The sequence below is a fragment of the Aythya ferina genome (genome assembly GCF_964211825.1).
Source record: "Aythya ferina genome assembly, chromosome: Z".
Taxonomy (NCBI): domain Eukaryota; kingdom Metazoa; phylum Chordata; class Aves; order Anseriformes; family Anatidae; genus Aythya; species Aythya ferina.
The window spans coordinates 22,569,936-22,583,281 of record NC_140299.1 but is presented as its reverse complement, the minus strand read 5'-3'; the positions used below and the strand labels follow the sequence as shown (position 1 = coordinate 22,583,281).

General features: G+C 38.0%; 1 protein-coding gene across 1 annotated transcript in view; it reads left to right on the top strand.

Moving 5' to 3' along the window:
- CENPK (centromere protein K) overlaps positions 1-13,346 on the top strand; it is a gene marked incomplete at both ends in the record, with an annotated part of 23,921 nt that extends 10,575 nt beyond the window's left edge. The window contains 5 exons of the mRNA XM_084503082.1: positions 2,881-2,921; positions 4,799-4,881; positions 5,000-5,098; positions 5,320-5,455; positions 13,188-13,346. Coding sequence (XP_084359208.1) covers positions 2,881-2,921; positions 4,799-4,881; positions 5,000-5,098; positions 5,320-5,455; positions 13,188-13,346 — 518 coding nt within the window. The remainder of the gene's footprint in view (positions 1-2,880; positions 2,922-4,798; positions 4,882-4,999; positions 5,099-5,319; positions 5,456-13,187) is intronic.

Genomic DNA, 13,346 nt, shown 5'->3' with positions numbered 1-13,346 from the left:
ATACTCTGGTCACACTGGAATGTGTTTCTAGGTGAACATTAAAGTCACTTCTCTAGCTTCTTTTCAAAGTTCAGGTAACTGCTGCATAGCATATGAACAAGTAATAGGAGCTAGAAAAAATACAAATGGTTTTCTTTTCTTATAAATAGATGCTGTTTTTCTGTTGGAATAAATTTATAGTTCATGTGCTTTGCAAGCCTGTAAGAGTAGTCAGCCTCAAATGTTTCTTAGAGTAGAGGTATGTAGACCAAAAGTATGACATTGAATAAATTTAGGAAATACTGGTTCTTGGCTGCTGTTCATGAATAAGCTGCTGGCTGAAAGGAAATGAACTGAAAACACTTTCATTTTTATCTGGATAAAATACCTGGAGATGTTAGGTTTCTTTACTAAAACATGCAATTATTTTAAGCTTCAGGCTATTTGTTTAAAAATATTCTTGGGGCTTGACCTGTTTTTATTGGCTGGCTGAGTTGCTTCACTCAACCATTCATACTTGTTCCCAGGTGATAAGATTTATTATTAGAAATCTTAGTTTTATACTGGAGAGATTATCTATGCATATTATAGTACAAATAATATCATTCTGCAGACCAAGCTTCGCCTTTTTGGCTACTTTTTTAAGAGGAGGAAAAAAGAAGCTGCTGCTAAGAATTTAAATAGGGTTACAGTGGGTGTATGAAAATGGAGGGTCTACTGTGCTTAAATTTTTCATGTTCTTCATGGCTTCTTTCTACCTTGTTCTGATTTATCTACTACAGGCAGCTCAGCACCACACATCTGCTTGCTCACGTCCCTGGGTGGGATAGGAGAGAGAACTAGAAAGGTAAAAGTGTGGGAACTCATGGGTTGAGACAGATGGCATGCTAGGTAAAGCAAAAGCCTTATGCAGAAGCAAAGCAGAACAGGGAATTCATTCACTACTGCCTATCAGCAGGCAGGTGTTCAGTCACTTCAAGAGAAGTAGGGCTCATTAGACAAAGGTTTCTTGGGAAGACAAACTCCATTATTCTGAGCATCCCTCCTTCTTTCTTTTTCCCAGTTTTTATTCTGGAGCATGTTGTGTGATGTAGAGCATCTCTTTGGCCATCCTGGGCCAGCTGTCCTGGCTATGTCCCCTCCCAGCTCTTGGGGCACCCCCAACCTCCTCGCTGGCAGGGCAGCATGAGGAGCTGAAACGTCCTGGGCTTTGTGCAAGCATGGCTCTGCAGCAACAGAAAACATCAGTGTGTTATCAGCACTTTTCAGGACAAATCCAAAACATAGCATTATATGAGGTGCTACAGAGAAAATTAACTCTATCCCAGCCGACACCATGACATAGCTATTGTTTGTTTTGAAGGAGGAATTACTTGATTGAAAACACTGAATTAATCTAAATAGGAGTAACAGAAATTGCTAATTGCTGATGTGGCATGAATGTCAGGCTGACTTGTTACTTTGGATTTTTTTTCGGTAATGGTTAGCTTATTTCTTGTAAATGAGGGCCTGTCACAGTATTTCAATTTAAGCCTTATTTTCAGAGGTTATAACTTGGCAATTTTACATTTCTTTGGGCACAGTATTGGCAAATACATGCTCACTATACAGGGGGGTGAAGGGGAAGTGTTGAATAGGTTTCTTCAAATACGACAATGAAAGGAACTCTAATGTGGGTATAACTCAACATGGAATGTTACCATCTGCACATAGGATATTCATGTCATTAAAAAAAATATTGGTCTAATAAACAGCACAGATGACTGCCTCCTACAGTTCTTAAACATGAGCTCAATATGGGAGTGCTATACTCATATTTTGAGATTTAGAGACAATAATTTTCAAAGGAAAAATTTTATTCTGAGATGTAATTTGTCTGTATTTTGAGCTCACTGGTTTGGATGATTTCTTTTTCATCACTGAACAAATGCTGCTTAAGATTACTAATACAAGGATTCTCAAAATTTGTGGAGAATGTAAAACTACTATAAAATTATCAAAAACGTACTTTTAGAAATTAATGGAATCCACTGTATTGTATTTAGGAAAAATGCTTTTATGAGAGGTTAAATCTTTTTCATTTTTGTTACAGGATAATTTTTTTATTGAAGTAGAATCATAGAATGACTTGGATTAGAAGGACCCTTAAGAACCACCCAGTTCCAACCCCCTGCCATGGGCAGGGACACCTCCCACCAGCCCAGGCTGCCCAAAGCCCCATCCAACCTGGCTTTGAACCCTTCAAGGGATGGGACGTCCACAGCTTCTCTGGGCAACCTGTGCCAGTGCCTCACCACCCTCTGAGTGAAGAGCTTATTCCTTACATCTAATTTAAACCTACCCTCTCTTAGTTTAAAGCCATTACCCCTTGTCCTGTCACTCCTCTCCTTGGCAGAGTCCAGTACCAGCTTTCCAGTGGGCCCCATTGAAACTGAAAGGCCTTGCCAGAACCTTCTCTTTTCCAGGCTCAACAACCCCAACTCCCTCAACCTGTTTTCATAGGAGAGGTGCCCCAGCCCCTTGTTCATCCTTTGGGACCCCCCTCAGGACTTGTTTGAATATGTCCATGGCCTTCTTGTGCTGGGGGCCTCAGAGCTGAATGCAGGACTGCAGGTGTGTCTCATGAGAGCAGTTTTAAAATACCTGAATTCCTTGACCCCTTTTAGCTAGATAGAGAAACGAGGTAAAAAACATTTTAGTTTTTCATTACAATACAGTGAATCCAGTTCACTTAGTGATCCTAAGAAAACACAGTTGGACATCCTGCTGCAGCTGACACTGCTTTGAGTTACAGGGTTGGGCTACAAAATCGCCGGAGGTCCCTTCCAACTTTAGCTAGTCTGTGACCCTGTGAAACTGTCGTTCTCTGCATAACTTAGATTTGATATTTGCAAATTGTAGGGATACAGACTGCAGAAAATGTGGCCAAACGTTCAGATGAAGTAAGTTTTTATAATGTCATAAAATGAGTTGGGTATGCAATGTAAAAACTAGTGTATGTCAGCTCTCAAAGTAAAATAAAGATAATACTGATCATTCTCACAGTTCCTTAATTATTTGATGAACATGTATTACAATGAATTTGAAGAAAGAAGGAATTTGATTCCACAGATTGATAATGTTGATGGAATCTTTTCCATCGAAAAATTAGGCTTGTTTATCTTGAAGTACGTACTTCACATCTCACTGTTTTGTACCTGTGCTCATTCATGTATAAAAAAGTAATGCAAAAGTGTTAACATGGCACTTTTTTTTTCCTTCCAAAGTGACAGAATATTAGCCCAGCATTTTAAAGGCTACAGTAGTTTCTCTCTAGACAGACTGCTTTTCAGTAAAAACAAACCTATATCACACAGTGCATAAAACTCAATTCATTTTATTTTTCAGTAATTTCAACTAATCCAGAGGTACTGCTAACATTAGGAAAAGAAGAGGTAAGTCTGTTTGTTAATTGATATCATTTTGTTGAAAAAAATTAAAAACTACAATTGTTCCCGTGGTGGTCTATTGATGAGCTATTGTGTGTGGTTTTTTAGGCGTTGTGGTTGTTCTGATGTTTGTCTTCTTCTGAATTATAATTACTAAAATTTCCTAGTTGCAGTGAATGACTTTTTTAAGCCAAAGTTTTCAATCTATTGCATTTCATACTTGGTATAAACTAGCGTAACATTATATGTTACAAACAATTGTTGGTATTCTTAGATCTGGCATTCAGTGCAAATATGTCTTTGAGTTCTACCAAACTTGAAAGAAAGGGCAAATCAGGAATATGTTAGTGGTAGCATTACACTGTGTTAGTTGGACACTGGAATGCAACAGTAGCTGATAATCTGCATGTTACTATGTTGTTGGTGTTTGTTTTTTTCAAAGTACCTTTTGGTTTCCTTCCTCCTAGCAGCTTTCTTCCCTCTGGAATCACTGACAACAGAAAACCCAACTGCTGTTAAGAGACAGAGTTAATGTGTTGTTTGGTTACAAACTGATTTGACTGTATTGCTCTAGCACGTTTGATCTGATGGTCTGTTTTGTGGCTTGTTTTGTTGAGGGCTGCAGTCATTTTTCAGGTATCGCATACATAGGGCACACTTGCGTCTGTAGAAGAATTTTTGTTTGAGCAGTTTATAAAATAGTTTTCACTGACTGTGAAAGAGGAGGCAAGATACACCCAAATGATAGGTTTTTATTAAAAGGCATAAACTGTTAGAAATATTGCATTTTAGAACATAATGCATTATTGAAAGACCCAGTCTTCCGAGATGCGTGTTCCCTGTAATTGGGAGCACATATAGCTTCTGGCTGCAGTGTCTTTGTTTCTTCCTCTTTCCTCTCCCATATAGGTCCTTATCATTGAGGACCATGTAATTCATGTATGCACTTAGTCTTTCTTGCAGCATCTTCATTTTTCAATGCTATACATTTTATATTAGTGCATTTAACATGGATTCATTCTTGCAAACAGCTTCAGTGAGTTAAAAAATGCAGCCCTGCTGCTGTAGGTGTTTTCTCTTCAGTGTTTCTTCAGGTAGGCAGTTCATGTGTATGCTTCATAATCTGCTTCATGAGTTCTGTGAAGAACTCTGTTGTTTTACAGAGCTTCAAAAAGACATCAATGAACATCTCGAATGGAGACATTTTAAATGGCTCTCAACAGATTTAAAAATAATATATTGCTCTATAGTCCGATTTCTTAAGAAATTACAGATAATATGCCCTCTTCACCTAATATATGAAACCAGTTTTACAGATATAACCTTACATAGAACAAATACTAGGGACGTGACTGCCTGCAAACTGTAGGTTTATTTTTACTTTTTTACAGTTGTGGAAAGTAAAGGAAGATCTTGAAAAGGTGCTGTTAACAGTTCAGTTAAGGAATAAAAACTCGAAAGAAGATTTTCGCAGGTAATACAGTAGTTTGGACTTAAGAATGCCTTTTTTTAAATCACAAATTATTCTTCTGATTGTTTAAGGAAAACTGTATGTATCAGTTGTGCCACTTCCTATTTTTCATGTTTCAAAGAGAGGAGCAGTGGCATGACGAACAGAAGAAGATACTAAATGCTCTTAAAGAAACTGAAAAAAAGATGGAAGAGGATATTGAATCACATTGCCAACGAAGGTATTGCTATAATATTGAGTTTTTTGTCTTGAAGAACTTAAATTTCAAGAGAAGCAAGTGAGCAAACAGAAAGTACTACTTGTTTTGTAAAATAGATCAAATAATAGGATTATGATTTTGTAACAATAGAAAATAAGCAATTTTTAATTGAGAAAAATTTTAATTAGTCTGTTGAATTTGACGTTCTATTGGTATGTTTTTATTATTATATTGGATACTAGAGCATTCCATAAACTGAAAGATGAATTCTTCAAAGTAAAGGCATATAAGGAAGAACTCTTGAATGCTTTGGGTGCGTTCCTAGAAGAACACTTTCCCCTTCCGGAGAAAGATGTAAAAGCTAAAAAGAAAAAAATGGTGAGTATTTTTGAGTGTATTTTTGTTTTGTTTTCTTAAGTACTGAATTTGTAACGTTCAATTTTTATTTAATTAGATCTTTTTAAAGTTACTGGCAGAGAGTCTTCTGCTATATTTTAAAAAGTAAATAATTATACTCTTACGGCTGATCCTTTATGTTTAATCAACATTTTTCAGCTTGGTTTATATTATCTAAGGCTGTTCCCAGCTGGATATTTTCTTTTTTAATGCATATAGCCTTTACCCAATAAGATTCATAGTGATGTATTGTGTTTCTTGCCGGACTGCAGTCTGTGCCAGATTTGGAAATGGTAAGGGGTTCACTCCAAATCTTTACTTTTTTTTTTTTTTCTTTTCTTACTGGACTAGGCAAGTGGATTCATATTTTCCTTGGCAAAGCAAATTTTAATTGCCTAACAATGTTTTTGGAACAATAATAAGGACAAGTGTTTATAATTACAGCATAGTTTAGAATGTTAACCATCACTTTCTGTTCAGACAAACTTGGCCAAAAATTATCTTAAACTTTAGGGAAAATAGGCAGTCAGGGAGTATTTTGCATAACAAATTCAAAGTCTGCAGTAAAAATAAACCTTTGACCACTACTATTTGAAAGACTAGTTACAAAATGCTACAGAAAAGGTGGGGGTTGAATTGCATTTCAGACACACTTCAGAACACAGAAATAGATTTCTGAATCTAGTTCCATGTTATTGCAGACAACCACATAATACAATTTCTAGATTATGATTGAGCTTAATTTAAAATTTTGTTGTTGTTGTTAATCCTGTTCCTATTGGAGTTTGGTCTAGTGCCTCAGTACTCTGGTTAGAAACTGTCTCCTAATTTACAGTCTAAATTTATTCATGTCTAACACAGATCCATGTATTCTTATGCCAGTATTGTCCTTAGAATTGTTCTTTTTCTTTTTTGTGTTTACTCCTCCTGATGTATTTATAGACGGCAATCTTATCCCCTCTCTTTCTTTGCTTTGCAAATAGAACTAACATAGCTTTCCTGTTCTCTTCTAAGTTTTTCATTTCCTTGGCTTATCCTAATACCCATTTTCTATATTTGCTTCCTCTAGGATTCATCTTTTGTTGGAATCTGGTAGAAACCAGTATTATAAACAAAATATTACTAGCTCATAATCACCACAAAAACAACAAATTAAACCCTTGTCTTTTTTCTTGCTGTTATTTCTAACTGATGAGCCCTAAGCTTCTATTAAAAAGTATTGGTTTCACTCTGAACTACATACTTAGCACATAGAAATACCAAATCCACCCTTTGAGGCACAATGATTGTCTTTGAAGTCATACACATGTTCCAGTAGTATATTTCAGTTCCTCAGTGCCTTCCAGTATCCTGCTATAACTAAATATTGATCATGCCTGCATTTTGTGAAACCATTAAGAAAATGAATTTCAGGGACTTAATTAACAGTCCTCTTTGAATCAGTTATCTCCTCATTTCAGCCTGATCCGTCATCTCCCTGTTTGCTGGTTCTTATTATAGTTTTTCCAGGACATTTCTTCAAGTGCCAATGACTTTCCCAGATGCATTTTAAACAGTTGTCCTTTTTTTTTTCTTCACATGGATGTCATTATAATTTATTTTTAAATATATTTTGTATGAGATACATTAGTTCCTTTGCTACCATATATGTGATGTCAGAGAAAAATTCAGGCTGGAAGTGACCTGGATTTCTTTCAATCCAACCCCATCATCAAGCTATGGCCAGTTTCAAGGTTGGATTAAGTTGCTCATAGTTATATCCAGTGAATTTTTAAATATGTGAAACAGTGAATTTGTGTGTGTGTTTCAAAATTGTGAGGAAGATTTTATTTTATAATTTCTCAAAACTCAACTCCTTGAATTTTCTCAGCCTTTGTTATACAGATTGTCAGAACTTATTAGTTATACCACCTTTGTCTCTTTTCCATGCAATTTTCCTTATTAAAATGTAAAGTAAAAAGGATCACCCAAGGTCTTTGGGATTAATCTGCCCTTTCCCGCCTCACAGAAGCTCACCTTCTACCTTTTATGATTTTACTTTGAAGTAAAAATTTATGTTGATATATAAAATATAATAAGTCTTATCTTGGCTTAATTTTATTTATACATTTGTTGAGTTCATAAATACAGTTTATTTTCTGATCCATCCTTTGATTTATTTATTTATTTATTTTATTTCTGGTCCTTGTGAATTCATAGCTGCTTTATCTTTAAACTCAGTTGGATCTCCCTGGCTCAGCTGCTGGTCCCCCCTGATCTGCATCTAAGTGATTAACTGTGAAGGCTGGAGAGAGCCATTTTCCCCTGTGTTATTTGCCTGAATGTGTCAGAAATACAAATTGTCTGCATTAGCAATAGAGTGGTGCTACGTGGGTTCAGAAGAACTCACTGATAGCATCTCTCACCAGCTTGGTGCAGCGCTCTTGAAGCACCTAACTCTCAACTCTGCGTATCAGTGGTTTTCTTTCGCATCACGGATGCTTCCTGTGCTCTCAGTAGTTCTCTGTGACTGAACGTGCTTATGGGGCAGACAGCAACGTGAGCTGCTGTGAACCTCTTCTGGTTCCACCCTCCTTTTACCAGACATCAGCACCTGGGACTGGGAGCAGGCAGGAAGACGGAATCAGTTAGCTTTTGTTGCCACAGGCTGACACCTTTGGTATAGATACGGATTGAAGTAAGAATTATCTTGCATTTTAAATCTTAGACATAGGGAGGTATACTAAATTATTTAAGATTAAATGTAACAATTAGAAAGCAATTCTTAATTACTTTAATAATTTATTAAAGTATTCATTAATTAAAACACCTTGATGATAACTTCTTGGTACAGGTACTAAGGAAGTGGACTAGGAAATGTGCCCTCTAAATTTGTTGCTTCTAAACAGAGAGGGTCTCATGGATGAAGTGGCAATTGGTGGCTGTCTTGGACATAGTGATCATGGAGTAGTCAAGTTTAAAATCTTTGGTGATCAAGGGAAAACTGCCACCAAACCTTTAACTCTGGATGTGGGAAGAGCAGACTTCAGGCTGCTCAGGGAATTAGTAATGTCCAACAGGAGACTGCCTTTGAAGACAATGGGGATCCATCACTGCTAGTAAATTTTTAAGTACTGTGATATATGGAGTAATAATTCGTATCAAGAAGATGGTTGATATTAATAAAGAAGGGGGAGATGTGGGAGTGTGGCCATGGGGTTCAACAAGCCCCGTGGTTGGTGATAACATCAGGCTCTTAACAATGAAGCCATCAGAAATGTAAAAGAGTTTAGAGGGAATAAAGAAGGGTGATTCAGGAGACCCCTTGCCATCTCTGGTTGCTTGTTCTCCAGCCGTTAAGGCATGGAAGTTGCTGGGGGTTTGCTGTTAGTGGGCGAAGTTGTTTGACCAACGAAAAGTTGTTGGAAAAGGACTGCTGAGGGGAGAAGGGTATAAGAGGGGAGCCTGTCCTCGAGATGAAAAGGCAACGCGATATAATGAAGTTATGTCATCAATAAAGAAGTAGAAAAAAGGAATGAAAAGGAGCAGGCTAGCAGAATGGAGACCAGGACAGGAACAGGCACATTGATCGCCTCATGAAGATAGGTTCGGCCAAACTCAGCAAACCGCTCAGAGAAGCTCGTACAGAAAGTCACTGGAAATGGGCGCACCGGAGCTGGGAAGAAGCTCAAGCTGAGAGAAGCGCAGCCGCGCACACAACTGCCCCTTGCTGGTAAGCAGCTGCGCATTATGGGGAATCATACGTCCTTAGGAACAAAGACTGTCCTGGTAACCTTACAGCTTATTCTCCTTATTAACAATCAGATGGTTTATGATCCTGAAATGTGGCAACAAATTGATGTTAAGGTGTGGGACTCTGCAACTAAAAACGGCAAGGTTGCAGTGGGATTGCTCGGCACCTGGCGAGCAGTCTCTGAGGCCTTGAAGAGCCTTGTGGGACCACAGTCAGAAACGTGTGGTTTGCCAGATAGTGAAGGAGCTGCGGGCTTGTTTCCAACTGCTACGCCATGGGCCCCTCTGCTGCTACTGCCATCGAAGGCTTTTGCTGTTACTCCCCCTGGTGACCTGGACGTGCCTTTTGACCCAGGCCCTGTTGGCCTTGAAAAGGAGATGGATATGTTTCCCTTCGATCCGGGAAGAACGGGATACATAAGGCCCGAAGGCTGAGTTGCTTGACAACTTAAAGTGGGACATATTGATCCCATGACTAGCCCTGGGATTCTCTGGTGTTTGTAATCATGAAAAGGAATGGAAAATGGAGACTGTTACATGATCTGAGAGAAATTAATGAAGTCATGGAAGATATGGGAGCACTTCAACCAGGATTACCGACTCCAACTATGCTCCTCCAGTCATGGACATTAATAGTAATAGACTCAAAGTATTGTTTGTTACCTTTTCTGACTGCACATATGTGTAGGTGTATGTAAAAGCAATGTTCTGTATATTTAGAAAGTTCCAAAATGATAGAAGTCAGTCAGGTGGGGCAGAAGGCCAGGTTGGCTGAGCAGGGATCTTCTAGAGATGAGGCAGAAAAAGAAAGTGTGTGGCCACAGGAAGCAAGGCCAGGTGACACGGGAGGACTACAGGGCTGCTGTTCACCATTGCAGGGACTAAATTGGGAGGAGCTGTTGACTCTGCTGAGGGTAGAATGTCCTTACAGAGAGAGCTTGACACACTAGGGGGGCTGGGCAATCCCCAACCATATGAAGTTTAACAAGAGTAAGTGCCAGATTCTGCACCTGGGATGGGGCTACCCTGGCTGTATGTACAGGTTGTGGGACAAGAAGCTGGAGAGCAGTCCCATGGGATCTGGGAGTCCTGGTTGATGGCAAGTTGAACATGATCCAGCAGTGTGCCCTGGCAGCAAAAGGATCAACTCTGTACCCTGGGGTGCACCAGGCACAGCACTGCTAGCTGGTCGGGGCAGGGGAAAGGATTGTCCTGCTCTGCTCTGTGCTGGTGTGGCCTCACCTTGAGTACTGTGTGCAGTTTTGGGTATATAAGAAAGACATAAAACTGTTTGTGAATGTCTAAAGGAGTGTCGAAAGGAGGGCTACAAAGATGTGAAGGGTCTAGAGGGCAAGATGTATGAGTGACTGAGGCCCCTTGGTTTGCTCAGCCCCGAGCAGAGCAGGCTGAGGGGAGGCCTCATGGCGGCCTGCAGCTCCCTCACGAGGGGAGCGGAGGGGCAGGCGCTGAGCTCTGCTCTCTGGGGACAGCGACAGGACCCGAGGGAACGGCATGGAGCTGGGACAGGGGAGGGTCAGGCTGGGGGTTAGGGAAAGGTTCTGCACCCAGAGGGTGGTCGGGCACTGGGACAGGCTCCGCAGGGCAGTGGGCACAGCACCGAGCCTGATGGAGCTCAAAGAACACTCTCAGACATCTGGTTTGGTTTTTGGGTGGTCTTGTGTGGAGCCAGGAGTTGGACTTGATGATCCTTGTGGGTTCCTTCCAACAGTGAATCTGTGATTCAATGATGCTATGATTAACAATATTAAAGTTTGTGATATTACACTGATAGATTATTGGTTTAAATCCTACCTTGTATTTGTATTATAACTAAACAAAGAAGTACATATCTTCAAGTGTTCTGTTCTATGCAATAAGACAGTTGTATTATTAATTTGTCTTAAATTAATTTAAATTAATTAAATCTTTCAGTTATGATATTTCCTGAATATTTAGTTTGGGGGCTTTGTTAATTTGGCTGGTGTGGTTATCTTTGCAGAAAAATTCTGAAGAGCCAGCTACACAACTGATAACACTGCATGAAATTTTAGAGGTGAGATGGTTTTGTTATATTGAGATTCACTGGATTTTCTACTACTCAGATCTGATCACAATATATTAATAAGATAACAGCATACGACATACAATTAGGATATTTAAAAAGTAGAATGTTTAAGAATGTTACGTTTCTATTTTAATTCCTGTAAAATTAAACCCTCAAATTTTTACCAAAATCTTGGCAGTAGTATTTTCTGTTTGATCTGGAGAATGATTGATTATCCCTTACTTCTTTATTTTATAGTGTTTATCTTAAAGAACTTTTATGAGCCTTAGTGGCTCATGTGAGGGAACCAAATACCTTGGTTAAGAAAAAAAAATCAAATAGTTCCATTTCATGCTCTGTTTTATACTATGTTAATACAAGTATTTCTGAAATGTAGTACAGTAACAGTTAGAGAACTAAGGAATATATATAGTCTCTTGTATTAACTGGGCTATAGGATTTCATATGAGGAAATTGGTGAGTGATTCATGTATTGATGTATATATATTATTCATGTATAATCTAGTAGATTAAGTATGCTAACACTGATTAGTGTGTATTTTTCATTTTGATGTAACTTACGATCTTGAATTGCAAAGCATAATTCTAAAGGAGCATTAAATACCTTTTCACTAGCATTATTCCTTCTTGTCTTAAATGTAATTTCCTAGTCCTCCTCCATCCTTACTCTGCAAATGCTTGTAAGCATCCACCCTTCCCTAGAATAAGAAAATAAAACAATTTTGGAAGGGTGTTTTCTTTTTTTGTTTGTTTTGTTTTGATTTTTTGAGGGAAAACTTGATGAATAACAACACCCTGGTGTTAAGATGATATGATCTGGTCACTATGACATTGCTGTACTTTAAAGCCCAGACAGTGAATTGGTACTTACATCATCAAAATCATTTTACATGCCTCAAGTATCTCAGTGTGCCTATTAATGCCAAATTAGGCAGACTTTGAAAACAAATCAGAATTTGAAATAGGCACGTTCCTTACAGAAATCAAATTTTAAAGCTCTTTTAATGCTTTAAAATTGTCCTTATTTTTCTGATAATATTAATCTCTTTAAAATATGAACTCATCCAAGTAATATCAGATTTCCATTTGGAAGAACATAATAGTTCCAGCAGTTCAGACTTATTCTTAATTTTAACTGTTTTGGCCCAAACTGTGAATGTCCCTTATCTTTCCTTTTTTTTTTTTTTTTTTTTTTTTCTCTTGAGCAATTTGGTGCTAGTTTCAAGTGCCTGTTAAATTTCAAAACTGTTTGCTTAGATATAGATAGTAGTTTCTTGAAGAGACAAATTAAAAGTCGTATTTGTATTGTAATTACAGACTTAGGATTTGCTGTTGTGCAGATGTAATAGATTCCCAGAATTACAACCAATGCATGTGTTCCTGCCCATGTCTCCTTAATCCCTATATATGCTTTTTGAATAATAAGTGTACATTTTTTAATAAAGGCTAGGTACATACACATAAATTATTTAGATACATTAATACCTGCTTCATTAAAGTAGCATAAGACACCCCAGCAAGCTGTAATCTCATTTATCATTAAGCTTCAGAATTTTTATTTCAATAAAGACATTTAGGAAAATTGTAAGATGGACATTCTTTTCTTCTAGAGTCTGAAAAATTGGTGGAGAAAGATTATTTGTTGGTAGTCAGTTAGGGTTTTGATATACGTTATTTCCAAACAACTGGCTTTCTCTCTTACTTGATGCTTTTAACCTCGTATTAACAGATACTGGCTAAAGATTAATTATCTAAGGTTCTACTGTCTTAATGTTCATGTTTTTTAGACATTTACAATTACACCATTTAAAATCCAATAAAAATTTTAGATAGATGGTGAAAAACTTAGTCTGAATAAAAGAATTCCAATTCTAGTTTTTACATCATGTTCTAAATCTTGTACTTTTGGTCTTCCAGAACCTTATAAACACATTATTTGCCACACCACATGAACCCTATATAACAGTCGACGACTCATTGTGGCCACCTTATGTTGAGCTGCTTCTGCGATGTGGAGTTGCCCTGAGACATCCAGAAGATCCAAACAGGATACGCCTAGAAGCCTTTCACCAATAG